The 20,087-nt window shown below is 42.5% G+C and overlaps 1 protein-coding gene across 1 annotated transcript in view; it reads left to right on the forward strand.

The window, feature by feature from the left end:
- The window catches only part of OTC (ornithine transcarbamylase), a 38,277-nt gene that overhangs the window by 5,205 nt on the left and 12,985 nt on the right, over positions 1–20,087 (forward strand). The window contains exons 3-5 of the mRNA XM_054184947.1: positions 6,057–6,200; positions 6,777–6,858; positions 14,543–14,630. Of these exons, the coding sequence (XP_054040922.1) occupies positions 6,057–6,200; positions 6,777–6,858; positions 14,543–14,630 (314 nt within the window). The remainder of the gene's footprint in view (positions 1–6,056; positions 6,201–6,776; positions 6,859–14,542; positions 14,631–20,087) is intronic.

Consider the following 20,087-nt stretch of genomic DNA (forward strand, 5'->3'; position numbering starts at 1 on the left):
TCACAATCTGACTATAACCTGGAATGTGCATTCTCCAGAAACCCACAATGCCTAAGAAGGCTTGTGTTTCCTTTTTGTTAGTAGGTGGGGACATACATGTTATTTTGTTGATCACATCCAGTGGGATCTGGTGACGACCATCTTGCAACTTAATTCCCAAGAACTGGATGTCTTGTGCAGGTCCCTTGACCTTACCTCTTTTTACAGCAAAACCTGCTTTCAGAAGAGTCTTGATTATTTTCTTACCTTTCTTGAGAACTTCATGTGCTGTATTACCCCACACAATGATGTCATCCATGTATTGCAGGTGCTCTGGAGCTCCACCCTTCTCCAGTGTAGTCTGGATCAGTCTGTGGCAAATAGTAGGGCTGTGTTTCCACACATGGGGCAGTCGATGCCAGGTGTACTGGATGCCTCTCCAGGTGAAAGCAGACTGTGGCCTGCACTCTGCTGCTAAAGGAATAGAGAAGAATGCATTAGCAATGTCAATTGTAGTGTACCACTTGGCTGCCTTTGACTCCAATTCATACTGCAGTTCCAGCACGTCTGGCACAGCAGAGCTTAGTGGTGGTGTGACTTCATTCAGACCACGATAGTCTACTGTCAGCTGCCAGTCTCCATCAGACTTTCGCACTGGCCATATAGGGCTGTTAAAGGGTGAGCGAGTCTTGCTGATCACTCCTTTCGTCTCCAGCCGACGAATCAGGTTCTGGATGGGCTGATTCAGAGAGTCTCGGTTAGTGCCGTACTGTCGTTGATGCACTGTGGAAGTAGCAATTGGCACCTGCTGTTCTTTAACCTTCAGCAGTCCCTCCACAGAAGGGTCATGTGAAAGACCGGGCAAGGTAGACAGCTGTGTAATGTCCTCAGTCTCTATAGCTGCTATACCAGAAGGCCACCGATACTCTTTCGGGTCTTTGAAATACCCTCTCTTAAGGTAGTCTATGCCAATGATGCACAGAGCATTTGGGCCAATCACAATAGGGTGCTTCTCCCATTTATTCCCATTCAGTCTCACTTCAGCCTCTAATACAGTCAGTTCTTGAGACTCACCTGTCACTCCAGAAATAGGAACAGATTCTGTCCCTTTATGATTCGATGGCAATAGGGTACACTGTGCACCAGTCTCCACAAGGGCTCTATACTTCTGTGGCTCAAATGTGCCAGGCCATCGAATCCACGCAGTCCAATAAACTCGGTTATCCCTCTCCTCCTCCTGGCTGGAGGCAGGGCACCTCTAATGTTGAGAACAACAGCTGCAATTAGAAGATGAGTTCCTGCAAGGACCGGAGCATCGCTTACCATGGACTGGAGCATCTCTCCTCCCGTAGAAATTCATTCTTCCATCTGCTTTACCTTGCAACTCAAGCACTTCTGCCTGCAGGGCCGGAGTAGGTTTTTTATCCCACTTACTTACTCATGTCTTCTCCATTGTTGCAGAGGCAAAGCCACAGGAAATCTTGGAGTGGATCCTGTTTCCCTTGAGCTGGTTTTGTAGGAGGGCGTTTTTTCTTAATGACTGCAACCTGGGTCTGTTCAGGGGAAGAGTGAGATTCTTTCCCCTTCTTAGACAGTTTTTCAAGCAGTTCATGAAGTTTATCAGTTTTCCCATTTTGCTCAGCTATTGTCTTAGTCATTTTCTCCACTGTCTCAGCCATGGCCTTAGTTTGCTCAGCCATTTTCTCCACAGCTGCGACATGAAGGGGACGGGAGAGACTGTCTTCATACTGTTGCACCTTGTTAGCCACCTCATTTACAGTTGGTGTATCAGTATCAGATCCTCCCCAGAACATTGTTGTCAATGTGTGGGAATAATTTGATGGTGCACTCTGCACAAACTTCCTCAACAAAGATCGTTTGCATGGCATTTCATCAGGGTCTATAATCACTTGCCAGTTGCTATAAATCACCTCTCGCACAGCCAGTTCTCTCAGGTACTTAATACCTTTTTCCATGCTGGTCCATTTGGTTGCACAGCATTCGATATCATCCTTAAAGGGATACCTGCCCTTTACAGCTGCCAGCAGTCGCCTCCAGAGACTGAGGACGTCTGCCTTTCTCCCAACTGCTTTATCAGTCCCTCTATCTTTGGACAGGTTTCCCAACTGCTCAGCTTCTCTGCCATCTAAATCTATGGTATCAGCTCCATTGTCCCAGCATCGGAGCAACCAGGAGACAAGTGTTTCCCCTTCATGGTGACTGAAGTCCTTTCTTATATTTCGCAAATCCTTCATAGAAAAGGATTTAATTATTATCTCTGCATCTGAGTCCTCATCCTGTGTTAATGCTGGATGAGAAGGACCCTCTCCTGGATCTGATTTAGCAGGACGTTTTCCTTTATCTGCCTGAGAAGGACCCTCTCCTGGATCTTCTTCAGAGGAACCCCCTCCTACACTGTCTGGCTTGGGCTGGTCTTTGTCATCAGAGGCAGGGGAACAAGCTAACTTTTTCTGTTTCCTGGTCACTGGGGCAACTTGCACCGGTTCTGCGTGAGTTTGGGTAGCAGCTGCGCCCATTGCTGGAGGAGCTGGAGCCATGACCGTGCTCCTTGTCAGGGCTGGAGCAGCCAGTGCCGCTGCAGGTGGGGCTGGCGATACAGGTGCGGGGGGCGAGCAGGCGGCGGAGTGACTTTGACCGTGGGCTGCGGAGTGGTCAGTGCCACCATGGGCCTGGCCGATGCCACTGGCGCTGCTATCGGAGCCGGTGGTGTTGGTTGTGTCTGTGTTGTGGCTCGGGCAGTAATCTGAGTTGTTTGAGTTTCTGCTGTAGCTTTCAGTGGGGGGAGTTGTCTGAATTCCTGCTGCAGCTTTCGGTGGCAGGGTTGTCTGAGTTTCTGCTGTGGCTTTTAGCGGCAGGATTGTCTGAATTTCTGCTATCTTTGACTCTGGCCACGGGGTCTGAGTATCAATATCAGGTGTCCCATAATACTCACTCCTGCACTGATATTTAACAATAAACCACCGCTGCAACACATTCAGGAAACCCAACAACAGAATCACATACAAATGAAAGTAATATTCACTCTCCAAATAGCCCGAAGGTTTCTCATCCCCTAATTCTGTTACTGTCACTTTGGCATAATCATCATCAAAGGGTAAAGTAAACTTTCCCCAGGTAAGACCAAGAGCGTAATTAGCAAAAGAATCCATCCCGAAAGTGTAATTAGTAAAAGACTCCATCACGTGATGCCCAAGGTATACAGGTAGAACCGTTATCCAAACAATTATTTTATAAATCTGAAGGCAAATCCACACCAACATAGCATGCTTAGACCACCACATCCAAACACAAAGAATAAATAAACCATGCAATAAATTTGACCAGTTAATCCCCATTGCATCAATTAACTTCATACAAAATTCTCTAAGGACACGATACAAGATTTCATATAAGAACGACGTGATGTAAACTGTCTGTTCTCCCTCGACAAGTTGGAATTCAAACTATTCAGGCAATCTATCAGAGCTCCGTTCGGGCCCCACGTTGGGCACCAATAAATCTGTCATGGTTTTGGCCAAATCGGCCAATGGCCGGCAACAGACGCTCCCCCCAGCCTCTCGTGCGTGGAGAGGAGGAGGTGAGATAAAGAGCGATTTATGAGTTTAGAAGAAACTAAGCTACTTTAATAAAATATTAAGAATAAAATATAAAGGAAAATAATGAAATAGATACAGTATATACAAAACTGTATTAAGCTCCCAGGATGATGTCACCGGCAGGCACTGGGGAAGTCCCAGGCTGGACTCAGCGATGGGTGGGAACCGGGTTCCAGAATTGGAGTCAGGAACACACGGATTGGGATCAAAGGCAGATGAACAGACAGGGTCCTCCTTAGTCATCAGCCATTGAAGGAAGAGAGTTGACCCTTTGATCCCTCAGCTTTTATACTGAGCATGGGGCAGATGGGATGGAATACCCTGTTGGTCAGTTTTGGGTTACCTGTCCTTTCTGCTCCTCCCTGCAGGTGGGACCCCTCTACGCTTTTCCGCTTCTGACCCTCTAATAGGATAAGTAACGAAATTAGCTGACCTTGGTTGTTTCAGCAATAAGTGTAAGCAAGAGCCTCTCTGCATACCATTCCTTGGCACAAACTGCCTTATCACTCTGAACAAACCGTTTTAGACACAACGTGCTGTTAATTTCAGAGAGTCGGAAGAGGCCTAGCTAAGAAACTAAAATTACTGAACAGAAAGTTGGTTCTGTTTTGCCTCAAACCAGGACAAGTTTAGATTGTATTTCACTTAAGAATCAATTTTCAGAGACACTCTAAGAAAATACACAGGCAACATTACTCTAAACTTAGAAAACAAGAAATCCTCTCCTTTATCTGCACAGTGCTACACAAAACTACAGCCCTCCTGCAGTGTGGGGGCCTGTGCAGAGACCAGGCCCTGATGGTGCACATCGATGGGAATCTCTGTGCTGCTTTGTGCTTAGCTTAGTGATGGATCCTCTGGCAGTCTGCATAATCTCTAGAGCACATTGCCCTGATATATGACAGCATATCCTGAGTTCCAGCAATATTAATCTGTAGGACATCTGCATGGGCTACTTCTTCATATATTCTCCATGTTTCTGCTGTTCCTTTTCTCTGTGAAAAAAGTATTCTTAGTAATTGTGGTGGTATAATGTGTGTCTAAAGCACTTTTAAGGTGTCCAGAAGGTGTTTTACACTGCATTTAGGTATCTTCAGTTAAAGACAAATCCAGCTACATGATTTGAAAAGTCATGCAGTTTGTTCTGTGATGTCAAACAGACAGTAATTATGTGTGGTACTATTCCCTTAAGAGCTGCTCTCTTCCTCCGATTTCAGCTGGAGCCTACACCACAAAATTCTGCAGAAAAAGTCTTTCCCTCCAGATTTAACTGATTTAACACCAAATTCTTTAGAAGCCATAAAAGGCCTATCCACTAACAGGACTTTTACTCATTGTAATTAACAGAAGAATGAAGAGCAATTCTATTTTTTTTATCCTGAATTTTCCTAGCTGTGGGCACCAGGGCTTGGCAATTGGCAGGTGCTGTAACGGAGCCTGGCTTTAAAGGTGAGCTAAAGGGAAGCCTACTTGAAAATACAAAAGTGATATCTGCACTTGGTCCATTTGTTTGCATTGCTTTTGTCTCCATTCCATCAGATCAGTCTAAAAATGCTGCTTTTAATTAAAAAGATATGTTTAGCTTATATACATCCAAACCTTAGCAGTGGGGGCTGTGTTATGCTAAGGAGGGCTGTAGATACAGTGCCAGAGAAGGGACTAAGCTACCGCTCTCCCTTATTAATCTTAAGCCTGTGAAAACGCAGGCTTGGAGGTTGACTTTCATTAAGACACCTTGTCTAAGCTAGAGGAAATTTGATCATGTAACTTCTGTGGGTGATTATCAGCATCCAATTTCATGTGATTTTGAAGTTGCAAATCTGGCTAGAGGCCAGAATACACTGAATGAATACACTGCGCATGCCCAGAATGTCTCTTCTGTGGTAGGAGAAAGACCAGAGCGCATGGCTGCTTTGCTGGGTTTTCTTTACCCTCTTCCCTGGTGTAGTCAAGAGATTTCATACACATTTATAGAAATAACACTGTTTGTATCAGTGGGGGTGGAACATGGCAAGTGTCTGCTCATCCACAAAGCACAAAGGAGGGAGAAAGAGCGCCAAGATCTGTTCCTTGTCTTCTCTGCCCCCAAAGGTCAGCTTTGCAGTCTATGTGTAAGCCATTTCACCAAGCCCTGAATGGCTTTATGCATTTGGGTTTATTTGATTAGGCAGCATGCAGTCAATATATATGCATATCAGAAGGCAAAGGAAACTAGATCCAATGTACAGTTTATAATACAATTTGAGATACTGTTACAGCACTGATCGATATAGTGCATACTATCATGTTGTGTATGTCTGACAGTAAAAGTTATTTAAACCAATTAGCACAGTCCATCAAGCTGATCCAGCTGAGTCAAATGAGGGGAGTAGGAGAGATTTCAGGTTCTTGCTCGTTGGCTTTAGCATGTGTAAAATTTAGTGTTGAATGACAAAAAGCATATATTTTTTGCTCTTTTGACACAGGTATGGGCCACCAGCTCAAATGAATGTTCATCTGAAAGGTCGTGACCTCCTTACTCTACAGAACTACAAAGCAGATGAGCTGAAGTATTTGCTGTGGATGGCCTCAGATTTGAAACAAAGGATAAAGCACAAAGGAGAGGTAAGACGCTTCAACTGTCATTTAGGTCACTCAGACATTGAAATAAATATCTTTCTGAAGAGTATTGGGAATGAGCCATTCAGCTGTCTTGTCCTGAACATCACCTGAGCTCTTAAATACTGTAAATCATGTGCTACAAATCAAAAAGCCTTCCTGTAAAGTGTTCAGAGATGTTATTTAAATACTTCAGAGGACTTCGCAAGTGAAAAGGTTAAACAGCTTTTCACAGCTAACTCCCTTTTGTTGGCTAACCCCATCCATTGACATATGGTGTACATGCAGCACTAAATGTAGGAAAGGGAAGACACATCCCTGCATGGTATTAAATTAGTATCAGAGTTCTGCTTGATGTTAGCTCAAGGTGAGTGCCAAAATGCAGTTGCTTTATGCCCCTAGAATCCCTTCTTTTCCTTTAACCTTTACACTGCTAATAAATTCTTTGAGGGGCAAGAGAATAAAGCTGTGGTTAAAACACCTATGTAACTTTTCTAATGATTAAAATGTGAAAGAAGTATTTCACCCTGTAAAGTGCATAATGACTATAAAATTGAAATGCCTTCAATCTTCATGTTCCAGTATTTGCCTTTGATGCAAGGAAAATCCTTGGCCATGATTTTTGAGAAGAGGAGCACAAGAACAAGATTATCTGCAGAAACAGGTAGGTCTGAGCAATGGCATGGTCACATTTTATATGAAATTGTATACTGCAAGTATGGACTGAAAAACACCGCACAATTTTGCATTTAGCAATTTCTACTCAAGAGCAACCTGAAGTTTGAAACCAAAACCAGGAAAAGAATGGTAGCTTATTGTGTTTCACCTTGCATATTCATGTCACAAGCACATCACTTTGGTCACTGAAATTTCACCAGATCATTCCAAAACATGATAGATCAGAAATAAAGTAACTGTCAGAAGCAAGCACTTCTAGTGTAAGCTCCTAGTTTTACTGGCAAGATGCACATTTCCCAACATCTATTTTAGTAAGCAGCGCAAATTTAATTCTGTGCAAGCTCTAATAAATATTTTTCTAATGTATTATGCATTACCATTGTCACATTTCAGAGTATTTGTTTAGGCTGGGAATCATAGTAATGCCTTTATATAAATTAGGGGGGAAAAAATTAACATGATTACCTACAGGAGAAGATAACTTGATGGAGAGTCCAGGGTATTAGCCTAATAAGGATAGGCACTAAAACATTAATCTTTTAGGATACAGTCCTGCAAACACTGAAACACATACATATCTTTATTTACATGGTAGTTGTTCTGAAGTCAATGGGACCGCTGTGTGTACTTGCATGTTAGCAAGGAATAATTAGGAATTGGTGATGCATCAAGGAAGGAGAAGCTTGCCCTTCTCACATTTGAGTTGACCCAGCATCCCTTAGGCTGACTTCTGCCTACTGAAGGGAGAGGGAACTTGTTGAGTATTCACATCTCTTCACAAGGTGTAAGGGAGAAGGTAAAAATACTGGAAGGAAGAAGCAGATATGTTAACTGCAAGAATTTCTGAATTTGCCTTTGTATCCTCTGGCACAGCCATTTACCTGCTGATCCTGCTCTTTATGTAGACTTGTTGTTGCTTTCTGTTTTCTCCACATAAGCAGGACTTATGAATGGGTTTCTCTTGTGCATTCCCTTTCTGTGAAGATCACCTATGTTTTAATTCCAGAGTTTTTAGTCCAGTTTCTAGTCGCCTGACATACTGGCTCGTGGGCAGGTAATGACGAATTCTCTGAATTTGTTCTTCATGCTTCTGTATTCAGAGGGAAGCAGTATTTAGTCCTTGGCTTTTGAAGGCTTATGGAAGGGGGAAGCTCAGGGAAGTTCAAATGAATTAACTTAAGGATGGGAATTAATGCACATAAATTCATCCAAGAGGGATTAAGCTCTAGTGAAATAAAACCAATTTATTTCTGAATGAGAGCTTCCACCAGGGAGTTTAATGGAGTTTAACATCTATGCATTAACTTCACACCTTCGGTTAATTGGTCTTAAGTCCCCTAAGCCTAAGACTTTGTTTCAAAGGCAGACTCAAGTTTTTTCTGTCCATGGAAACTCTGTACATTGCAGCTGCTTTTTAACATACATGACCTCTCCCTTGGAATTTCTAACTCAAATCAAATGTCAGGTCAGGTGTTCCTTTTAGCTAAATAAGCTAATTTAATAGCAATTTTCTAATGTCCAGTGAAAGTGGACATTGACGTGAATTGGCCTGTTTATTTATAAATTACCTGAGTCATCTCAAATAGTATTTCTCATGAGTTGCACCTTCAATATCTTGAAAGAGGTCACTTATGGGACAAGGTTCTGGTGATGACAGTAATCTAAACAAACTTTGCAACTCTTGGGAACAACTAGATGAAAATCAATGGGTTTCATTATAAAGGAGTAGAGACTTGGAAAGCACTGATTACAAAATCTGCTCTGTGCAATGTCTAGGAGATTGCTGCCATACACTAACACCATGGAATTCTTTTCTGAAATCCTGCTGTCCCTGTGCCTATAAAGAACACCATTATGAACACGCATATGAAAAATAAATAAAAACAGAATCACAGAATGTTTGAGGTTGGAAGGAACCTCTGGAGGTCATTTGGTCCAACCCCCTGCTCAGGCAGGGTCATCTAGAGCCAGTTGCCCAGAACTGTGTCCAGAAGGTTTTCGAATAGTTCCAAGGGTGGAGACTTCACAACCTTCTGGGGCAACCTATGCCAGTGCTCAATCACCCTTTCAGTAAAAAAGTTTCCTGACGTTCAGAGGGAGCTTCCTATGTTTGCACCCACTGCACCACTGAAAAGCACCTGGCTCCATCCTCTTTGCATATTCTCTTCAGGTATTTATATACATTAGTAAGATTCCCTCGGACCCTTCTCTTATCTAGGCTATGCAGTTCCAGCTCTCTCAGCCTTTCCTTATATGAAAAATACTCCAGTCTCTTAGTCATCTTCATGGCCCTTTGTTAACATGGACATAGTGACTGTCTCAAATATGTCCATGTCTCTATCGTACTGAGGAGTCCAGAACTGGACACTCCAGCTATGGCCTCATCAGTGCTGAATAAAGGGAAAGGATCACCTTCCTTCACCTGCTAGCAATACTTTGTCTAGTGCAGCCCAGGTTACCATTTGCTACCTTTGCCGGAAAGACCCACAGGTCCTTTTCTGCCAAGCTGCTTCCCAGATGGGTGGCCGCCATCACGTGCTCGTGCATGGCGTTGTTCTTCCTCAGGTGCAAGACTTTGCACTTCTCTTTACTAAACTTCATGAGGTTCCTGTGAGCCCATTTCTCCGGCCTGTTGAGGTCCCTCTGGATGGCAACACAACCCTCTGGTGTACCAGCCACTCCTCCCAGTTTTGTGTCATCAGCAAATTTGCTGAGAGCACGCTCTGCCCCATCATCCAGATCATTAATGAAGATGTTAAAAAGGACTGGACCCAGTATTGACCCCTGGAGTACATCGCTAGTCACTGGCCTCCAGCTAGACTTTGTGCCACTGATCACCACCCTCTGGGCCTGGCCATTCAGCCTGTTCTCAACCCACCTCACTCTCTGCTCATCCAGCCCGTACATCAACAGCTTGTCTATGAGGAGCTTATGGAACACAGTGTCACGGACCATAATGAAGTCCAGGTAGACAATGCCCACTGCTCTCCTCTCATTTACCAGGCCACTCAATTCATCGTAGAAGTTTATCAAGTTGGTCTGATGATTTTCTTGTCCTTAATCTGCCTGGAAACGTTGTCCAGGATTAGTTGCTCCATTGCGTTTCCAGGAATCGAGGTGAGGCTGACTGGCCTATTATTCTCTGGGTTCTCCTTTTTGCCCTTCTTGAAAGTAGGGGTGACATTTTCTTTCCTCCAGTCTTTGAGCACTTCTCCTCATTGCCAAGATTGATCGAAGATTATCAAAACATTAATTTATAATGCACTGTAAGAGAACAGTTGATGTTTGTGGCTTTTCCAACACACTATGTCTCTAAACTTCTATTCTGATCACATTGCAACTGTACTGAATAATGTACAGCCCCTTGTGGTATAATTCATTGTCCCTTTACTCTCTTGAACAAAGATAATCTTGTCCTAAGACATATTGCTGAAACCCATATTATTTTACCATTTCTAAAAGTAGGAGTGGTGTTGTAAGTTTAATGGAGAACTACAAGTAACTTCCATAGGGTATTGGCAAAGCAAACCCAGTTTTGTGGAACCTACTAGATCTATTGCTATCACTGGGTATTATATTGGAAAATGCGACATCTCCACTATTGTATTGGAAAATGTCATCTGTTTGTAGTCAGAATCCCACACCCATTCCGCATAAAATCTTGTGTACTTTTTGAAAATAAAGATATTCCACATGGTCATATATTACTTGTAAAATAAACATCCTCAGTTATGGCATAAAGGTGAATGCCCTGTTTTTGTTATAACTTTGGTGTAAAATATTCTGATTGTCACTGATACTCTTAAAATATACAGCTGCAGTTATGATTTAGTGAACAAATAATTATAAATAAATCCAACCATTTCACAGACACTGAACAAAGGCAATATGTCACAGGGCAGAAATAGAGAGGAAACAATACAGGCAGAAAAGCTCTGTATACCTTCTTTAGTTATGCACTGGGATAAACAAGGTCTGAACAGCTTTACAGAGGTTCACTGCCACTGGCTTTAGTGGAATTACTCACAACTCACTCCTCTTACCCAGCAGGATGAGAAGAATACAATATCCGTGTGTGAAGACTACTACATACAGTCACAGAAATAATTACATGCTTTGTATGTAGCGAGGATGGTATTACATGGCAGAAATACAGCATCTGTTTTTTTTGTTGAAATGGCTAGTATTATTTAGCTTGGCCATGTTAGAGAGGGGGCAAGAGTACTCTTTTAGCTTACTCTCCACTTAAAGGGGTAACTTTTAAAAAATGCTTTTCAGTTTTTAGTTTTCTACTTTAGGAATATTCCTATAATTGCTGCCAAGAAGAGTTCTTTGTTATCAGTCTAAACTGAAAAATTCTTCCTAGATTGTAAATTCTGGCAGGCAGTGAGGAAACTAACAAATCCAAATACAGATGTCTTGAAATATAAAAAAGAATCCTTCCTTTGAGTTTGAGAAAATGGTTTTATATGTCTCCTGGTGTCAGTGGGGCATCCCCACAACTGTGTATCCAAAGCATGAACCAGAGGATTCACTTTGGCACACTTACCCAATGTAGCAGGGACAGGTGGGAATGGAAATTTAACCCATGTCTGTACAACCACCAGCACTCATGTCCTACGTGAAAGAGTTTGCATTAGTGGGCTTAATAATGTGCCACAGCCCAAGGCATAAAACTGTCCGTTTTTGAAAACTAACAGTAGTGAGAATTGCTGACATGAGATAATAATCTATTCTGGCTCTGTAATATGAACATTTAATACAGTTTGTTGGAGATACCAAGATTCATATAAACACTTAGCATGTGGCTTTGGATATGACCAACTTGTGACAACAAAGAGGGTTGGATCTTCCAGTTTAACACAGCACTCCAGTGTGTGCTTATTTGCTGAATTGGTGCCTGCATATCTTCAATAGTCATCATTTTTTTTTCTTTCTACTAGTAGTTTGGATGAAAGAATCTAAAGCAAAGATTTTTTCTCTGCAACTATATACAAAGATAGAGCACAACGCTCCTGTATTTCCAGATGGAAAGTTTGGGATGGAAATATGTTCCCAGGCCCTGCACAGATGGCTAGTTCACAAGCAGAAAGCCCAACACATTAGGACTCTGCTATGTACACAGACTCCAGGTGGTAGCTCCGACTGGGCTGCCTGATGTCTGGCAATTCTGAATAAATGGCCAGATTCCTCTTTTCCTACCTGGGCATCATTTATAGAAAACAGAACACGTCCATGGGAGCTGCCTGTGAAACATATACCGATACAGGCGTTTAGAAGCCTAAAATGCAGAGCTGTTATATTGTGTGGAACTTGCGGGGATAAATCACTGACATAATTCTATATGACTTTGAAAAAACCCACAAGAAGCTGGACTGGAAAAGTTACTACAAATGACAGTTCATCCTTGAGGTTTTGACTTAAAACTGGTAGTGAATAGATAGGCTGTAATATCTAGGCAACAGTTTGCATACACATTCCCATAAATACAGTGTTTGTGTCTGAGCTGCAGAGAGGAGGTGAAAGTATCTGAGGAAACCTAAGCATTTTCCTGCCTTAATACAAAAATGCTTCTGATTAACCAAGAAAGGACAGTAAAGTGACCAGCAAATTTATAGTGCTTTTCTAACAGCAAATAGTAATAGTAGAATAAGTGATGCTTCATTCTTGAAAGTTTGTTGTATCTGACTCTAACCTTGTTGAGATTTGGAGGAATCCTTAATGATGACAAAGGGAAAGTAATGTCAGGCCCATTCAATAAAATGAGTATACACTGACTGGATGGAGCAGATATTTGCTCTTCAGGGAGGGTCTGGAGCATAATTATTTTTAATATGACATTTAGGGAAATTGAGGTAGTCAAAAGGGAATGATTTGCCAGTATTATTTTTTATCTGTTGCATTTTCAAGTCTAGAGGCTGGCTGAACTGATGCAAAGTGGAAGACCTCACCTCAACCCTGCTTCCTGCAGGGGATGGAAGTTAATAAGGGCTGTTCTGTGTTAGGGGCCCAAATGTGGGGCCCAGGCCTGCCGCCTGAACCTAGTTGCTTGGTTTTATCTGTGAAAGGTTTCAGTGTTCACTCCTAGTTTAACCTTTTTTTGAAGGGTAGCTGTGGGATCAACTTTTTAATCTTTGACAGGCCTGCACAAATATGATGTTGAAGCTGCTGTCCTGACCATGTCTGCAGTGCCATCTAATGGCTACAACCAGCCCAAGCAGTTTTTAACCTTTTTTCTGTCTTTCTCTCCTCCTCCCCCCCGCCCCTTTATTTTTTTAACAGCATGAAATTTGTTAGCACCTCCAAGAGATTACAGTTTGTTAGAGAAGGGGGGATCTCTGCTCTTCTGTGCTGTATTCAGCCTTTCTCTTCCTGGCAATAAAAATAAGATAGGCTTCCTTCTAGATTTTTGTCACTCCCCCCCCACCCCCGCAGTGTTGTCTCGCGGTGTGGTTGGTTTATCTACACCGAGATTGTCTGGAAATTTCCTCCGTCATAGATATTAGTGACAGGGCAAGATCTCCCTGACAATTTCTCTACTAGAAGGGGGTTGTTCTTATGTGGAAAATCTTCCCCGGTGCACAGAAAATGCCTTACAGGGCTACCTACAGCCCAGTTCAAATCCTACACTTTGTACATCCCCAGTTGTAGGACCCTGTGTCCTGTGCTAGACTTATGCTACACCATTTGTGACAGTTCATCAAACAGCCCCCCTCAGGCCCCATCCTCCCAATATGTGGCTACGATGGACTTCACATTGAGATTTAGCAGAAGGAGGCTTTAGGCTTAAACCAGGCAAAGTCAGGGAGACTCAAGTGTTGGTGAAAAAAAGCTGTTTTCCTCCGTGTTTGTATCAGTTGGTTGCTTGTAGTAGCTTTCTATTTGTGGTGCAAGAGAAATAAGGCAGGGCAAAACCTGAGAGTTGCCCTTACCATGTAATTTGTCTTTATCCACAATACCCTCCAGACACCTTTTAAGTTCCCCAAAGTGTTTTATATTCTTAAATGATGCTCAGGTCTTTCCATGGTTTCCTGTTCGGGAATGGATTTCATTCTTCAGACCTAATCCATCCAGTTCTTTGGCTCACCTTGTAAATTCCGAACTATTGCAGGGTAGAGGGATGCTGGCAGGACCTGAGATCTTTCCTTTTCTCTCTGTCACGTTATAGTTTTTAAGGCACTTGGTCATATGTGACAAAGCTCAAGTTTGTTATAGTGTATGAGGAGACAGGATTTTCTATCTGCATGACTATACTTGAAGCTTCTTGCAAGGATGTGGAATTACACCTAGTGACTCAGATGGCCTTTCTAGGATGCTAAGTCCCTTGAAGTAGAAATTCAGCATGAGTGGATTACCTAGCTCTTAACAGGGAGACACAGTGATGCTTTTGGTAATATGTAGCCTTGCAGCTTGAATGACTTCTTCTGTGAACACAAATCAGAACTCATGCCTTAGGATTTCAGCAAAGCATCGCATTTGAGTGATTTTATTCCAAAATATGTTTATTTGTGTCTTCTGTGTCAGACTTCAAGTGTTTGAAACATTTAAATGCCCTGCTGAGTTTTACTATAATTGTTGTAAATACTTTTTACATGAAGAAGATTTTTAATCTTGACTGTAAGTATGAGGTGCTGGTGTTTAATTTCTTATTTTATTTTTCCTCACTGTAGGATTTGCTCTCCTTGGAGGACACCCTTCCTTCCTTACAACACAAGACATACATCTGGGCACTAATGAGAATCTCACAGACACAGCAAGGTTGGTAAAATGCCACTTGGTTGATCACTATGTATTCTATAGTTGATCAGGCTGAAACATGTCTTACAGAATTTTGGAAGCTAATATTTTCTTTCTGGAAAATGTCAGAAGGCACTCCAAATTTCTTAAATATTTATAGATCAGCTCACAGAATCTGTAGTTCAGTACACCATCATTCCATCCAGTCTAGCTCTCCAAAATGTCTCAAAACGAGGAATATTTTTGTCAAATTTGGCATATAGAGTGTTAATGAGAGTGACAGTCACACAAACGGAAACATTTAATGAACCTCAATAGTATAGCTCCACTGATGATGGCGCATATATTCAAACAAGAGTAGAACCTTCTGGTTCTGTGGCTCCTTATGGAGCTAGAAGCACAGTGCAAATCCAAAAGCAAAATGAAAAAGCAAGGATTTTATTTATCCTAGTTAGGCCAGCTGCTGGTGGACCTTAGCCAAACTGCAGTTATAGGGTGTCAATGAAGGCCACTCTGATCCCCCTGTTTCAGCAGCACCAAACTTGAAAAACATTTTGCAGCCAGTTCTGATTTCCTGTGCCCTCCTCCATAGCTGTACCCACTGTCAGGACTTCTGTGGAGGCTGGGCTATGGCATCGTTCTCTTACTGGCACCCTTGGAAGATTTTTATCATGCCGAGTCTTGCATGCATGCAGGGATGGTTAGCTAGCAACCTATCCCCATTGCTATAGCAGGGAAGAACTGAGCACAAGGTTTTTCTCTGGTGGATTCTCTTTGATGTTGCAGAAAGTAGGCAGAACATCAGGTTATCTTTTGCAGTTGCGCTTGCTGTTTTTCATAGCACTCCGTGTATTAAAGATTCATCCAGCCTCAGTATTATGCTGCTTTCTAGGCAGCCCTTTTGCAGACTGAGGTCAATTCAGTCAGGCCCAGCTGTTGGAAGGTTAGTAGTATCTGAAAAGTCCTTGTTGTTCTGGTGAAAGACATGCAGTGTCAAGCTCGTCAGGCTCAATTCAAAATATTCAATCAGCCAGCTGAGGTTCCATTGCCTCTGCTGTATACTACAGTTTTCACAGTCAGTGGTAGAGATTGTTTGAGATCTATGTTGCTGTTCTGTCTGTGATGAAATCCAAGGAAAATGGAAGAAAAAGACCAAACATTTGAACTTTTTAAGTTTTGTTTTCTTACTTTTAACTGCTGAAGACATATGGGTGTTAATAGTAGAAAGTCAAAATTTCAGTCTCTTGAGGCTTGAAAGTACTTAGCTTTCGCTCCCTGCTAGATACATAACTCTGCCAGTATCAAAGTAAGCTGCAACGATCGTGTTGAGGTGTTTCAATAAAAGTGTGTCTCACTGCCTTGCTTTAGTAACTACAAGTTTAAAAGATTCAAAAATTGTGTAAATTTGTGGGCCTACAAAGGGAACACATTAATCTGAGATTTAACAGTCAAGTCTGAGGTACTTCAGGCCACTGTGTCTAGTGGCCACTGTGTCCAGTTCAGCAGATCTTATACACTGCCACAGGATTCAAATACATCCCCTCAAAAGAAGTTCTTCATACATCATGGGATATAGCCCCAGTTTAAGCAGGACAGCTATTGCTTCATCAAAGTGTGCCATTTAAATGCTTCAGAGCCCATGCATCCCTGCTACAACTCTACTGACGTGAGAGATGGAGGATTTTTCAAGACATACATAGCTTACTATGTCATATTAAAGGTGAATGGGAAACATATCAAAGGTATGTAAATACAACAGTGATGTAAATAAGTATTATTCTCCAAGCATCTTGCCTTTTCTTCCGTTCTCACGGGACCATGGTAAGCAGAGAGTCTCTCAGCTGAGAAGGGAGAGGAGGAGAGGATGCTGACAGAAGGCGCAGTAGGAAGGAGATGGGAGGCTGGTGCTGAGAGATGGGCTGAAGAGACAGAACCTGACATGGTGAGAGCAGGAGTGCTGGAAAGACAAAGATCAGCTATTTATATCAGCTTAAAGGAACTGAAATTGAGAAGGGATGGGACATACCAGAGCAGTCTGATACGAATGAAAAAGTACAGAGGTGTCACATTTAGAATCATAGAATCATAGGATTGTCTAGGTTGGAAAGGACCTTTCAGATCATTGAGTCCAACCATCAACCTAACACTGACAAATACCATCGCCATTTGGGAAGGAATCACTTCAGTCTCCAAGACAAAATGATGTGGAAGGATGGCAGTGCCACCAAAAGTGGCAAGTGAAACCAAAGGAAGGGTTGATATACCAGGGCCAATATGAAATTGCACTGTGGCACTTGTAAATGGGAAGGGAAGGACAAACGATGAGAGTCTTCAAAGCGTTATGTCAGGCTGCCATGTGAGCTGGTGGCTCCTTATGGACTAGGGAGGCTGGGGTGCCAGGAGCTCCCCCTGAGTCAGGCAGGGCAGGGCCTCATCAGCTGGCACCTGTCCCGCTGTCCCCAGACGGGGAGCAGGGCAGCTGGGAGGCAGCCGGGGGCATCCACAGCCCAGGGCGTCAGGCACCTCTGTGGGGATGGGGGTGGGCCAAGGCCAGGCTGCGACCTCAGCCCACAGGTCGGGGTCCAGGTCGGGATCAGCATGGGCATGGTTACAAAACAGCGAGAGATGTGACTCCCAAAAGAAGGAGGTTGGCCCTGATGGAGGTTCCTCGCAGTGCTGTCTGGGAGCCTCCTTTCCCCTCTGACATCAGAGTGATGAGGGGTAGCCCTCAGCTGCACTGTTGCAAAGTTGGGTCTGAGCCCCAGCAGCCAAATCTCCAGAAAGGGAAATGATGCCATCAGAGGCCTTAGGCAGTGCTCCCCTGCAATAACCTCTCCAAGCAATATCCCACTAGATGCACAGGACTGTCATCCAGAGTCTCTGCCATTCAGATGCCAACACTGCATCAAATCCCTGTGTGTTCTGATACACAAATGGACGTGTTTTGTATAGGCCAGTTTTCATTCCTTCTTCTTCCCAAATGCGATATTAAAGGGCCATTGAATCTTTGGTTCACAGTCTCTTGAATGACCTTTGTTTGCAAGAAATAAGGCAAAAAGTAGAAGCAAGCACATCTTGCAGTGATTCTGGAGCAGTCTCCATTCTGTGGAGAAAGCTCCCACAATACCCACTTTCCATGGAAGCCTTCAGCCCCCCTTTTCTCTGTCACTGCTTTGCTCTTCCAGTTCAAGTCCCTATTTATGACACTGACCTGGTGATTTTGCTCCTCTGCTGAGTCACAGCACACACGTGCTACAGTGGAGTGAGGGCCTTCCCAAGTCCTTACAGAGCCCCACGTGCTCTGCTTCACTCCTGCTCTCATTAGCAGAGTTATTATTGACTTTGCATAATAAAGGCTGAGCAGTTTACCCAAAAGAACAACCTGAGTGTTAATTCCTTGGCATTTCTTGTGAATGAAGGATAACATGCCAACCTCATTCAGTTAATGTAAGAATCAAAAAAGAATGCCTATAGTAGACCCAGAGGGTATTTCAAATACTTGCAGCTGTGTGTCTAGGACTGTGAAGGCCTTAGAAGTACTTGAGATTGAGACTTAAAGCAAAAGGGGCACAGATCTATAAAAGTCCCAGTTTTTATTAAATTGCTGCAGGTAAGGGTTGAAAGCATTTCTGCTGTGCACATATGTTTAGTGACTTATTACCTGCTCATAATACATGTTTCACAAGACATTTACATTTACGCTGACACAGTAGCAAAAAGCTACCACCTATTGAGGAGCTCTAAGCCTTTCAGTGCTGTTTAGCATGTCTGATCTATTACGTGAAATGAAATATAAGTACTGTATCTGTATTTGCCACTGTAGAGCAGTTCCATTGTGCACCACTATAGCACATCCCCGTAACGTTCAGTGACAGCACCAAAGAACTCATAGGATGATTTTGCCAGTCCACTGGCATTGTTAGGGTATGAATCTCTGCATCTATGGGAGACGGGTTTCCTTCCCACCACTTCCTGAGAACACATCCACCATATGCCCCTGTAAGACTATGAATGACAGTGAAGTAGTCTTGTCAGAACTTTAAACCTTTTGAATGATGCCAAAACCACAACAAATGGACACATACTTTCAAAACAAAGCCAAAACTACCTTGGATAGCAATATGCTGCCCAAAATATATGCAAATGTCCCATTTTCAAATTCAGAGAACAACCATACCAAAAAAGCATACTTTTATTTGTGTTTAATTTTGGATTCCTCAGAGGATACACTTGAGTAAAAATTTTCAGCATTTCTCTGTAGAAATAAAAGTTATTTTGAAAAGAGAGATATGCAGCATTCCAATACATTCATATGTTTCCAAGCTCTCAGATTTTGAAGTTTATAAGCTCCCAGTCTTGCAAAAAGAATGAAAAGAGAAAAAGACCTTGTAGTTGGTGATAACATAAGAACCTTAAATGAAAAGTCACCTGATGAGCCTGTGCTTACTCCTCCTCACCTTCCAAAACTTCACCTTTACTTAAGCCTTTTATCTAGCCCGGTCTTTTTTCCTAGGGAATCCCAGCCTTACATGGTTTCCTTTAAATTGATTTGATTACAGGAGACTTGATCTCCTCAGATGAGGTATATTTTTTTTCTGAGTTCAATTGGATTTTGATTTCACAAAGAATAAACCCAGTTTCCACCTGGGTTTCTTGCTATAATACATGACATCTAGAAATGCTGGCAGAAGGACTGTCTGATGTCTTGCTGGTAAGTGTCTGATAAATCTAGTATCTACTTTCAACAGATTAAGGAAGAAAATCCAGCAGTTTTCACTAATTGGTAATTAATTATGACTGAATTTCCTCTAATGGCATATCCTGTAATGGAACCACCTTCTTTAAATTCTATATCAGTTGTGTTGGCTAGGAATCAGCTGTCCTGACATCCTAAAAAAAAAGTCTAAGAAAAATGGGCAATTTCTCAGTGCGATTGCCTCTTTTCCTTGACTGGTGGGTCTGGTTATGTCTTGTTTAGGGTGGACATCTGTTAGATGGCTAACAAAAGGGACTGTGCATGCCATGCCTGATGACTGGTTCAGAACAGAATACATTTTTCACAATCACATGCTTCAAGCTAGAATAAACACACAGAGAGAAAAAAAGAAACTCGTGAGCTGAACAGAAATAATGGCACAAACAACTGTTCCAATACCTTCCAATCAGTTCAGTTCCCCCTTTTCACTTGTAGCTGCTATCGGCAGTCTTTTCTTCAGAGAGCACTCTACAGGGAATCTTGTAACATCTTATAAGAGTTTTGCTTATGTGAGGAATGTCTGGTGTCAATAGAAAATATTTGTTACTGACTTCATCAGGAGATTTTTCTGTGTAAAGGCCATGGCATTAACAGCCCTATTTCCACAAGAGGAGGTACCAGAATTCTTCATGGCTAATCAGGAAGATAGATACTGCAAGGATTTTTCATACTCTTCCGTTCAGTCCCTTCCTTGTTTTGTTTTCAGGTCCTGCTAGAGATAA

Source organism: Rissa tridactyla, chromosome 1 (assembly GCF_028500815.1).
Source record: "Rissa tridactyla isolate bRisTri1 chromosome 1, bRisTri1.patW.cur.20221130, whole genome shotgun sequence".
Classification (NCBI taxonomy): Eukaryota; Metazoa; Chordata; class Aves; order Charadriiformes; family Laridae; genus Rissa; species Rissa tridactyla.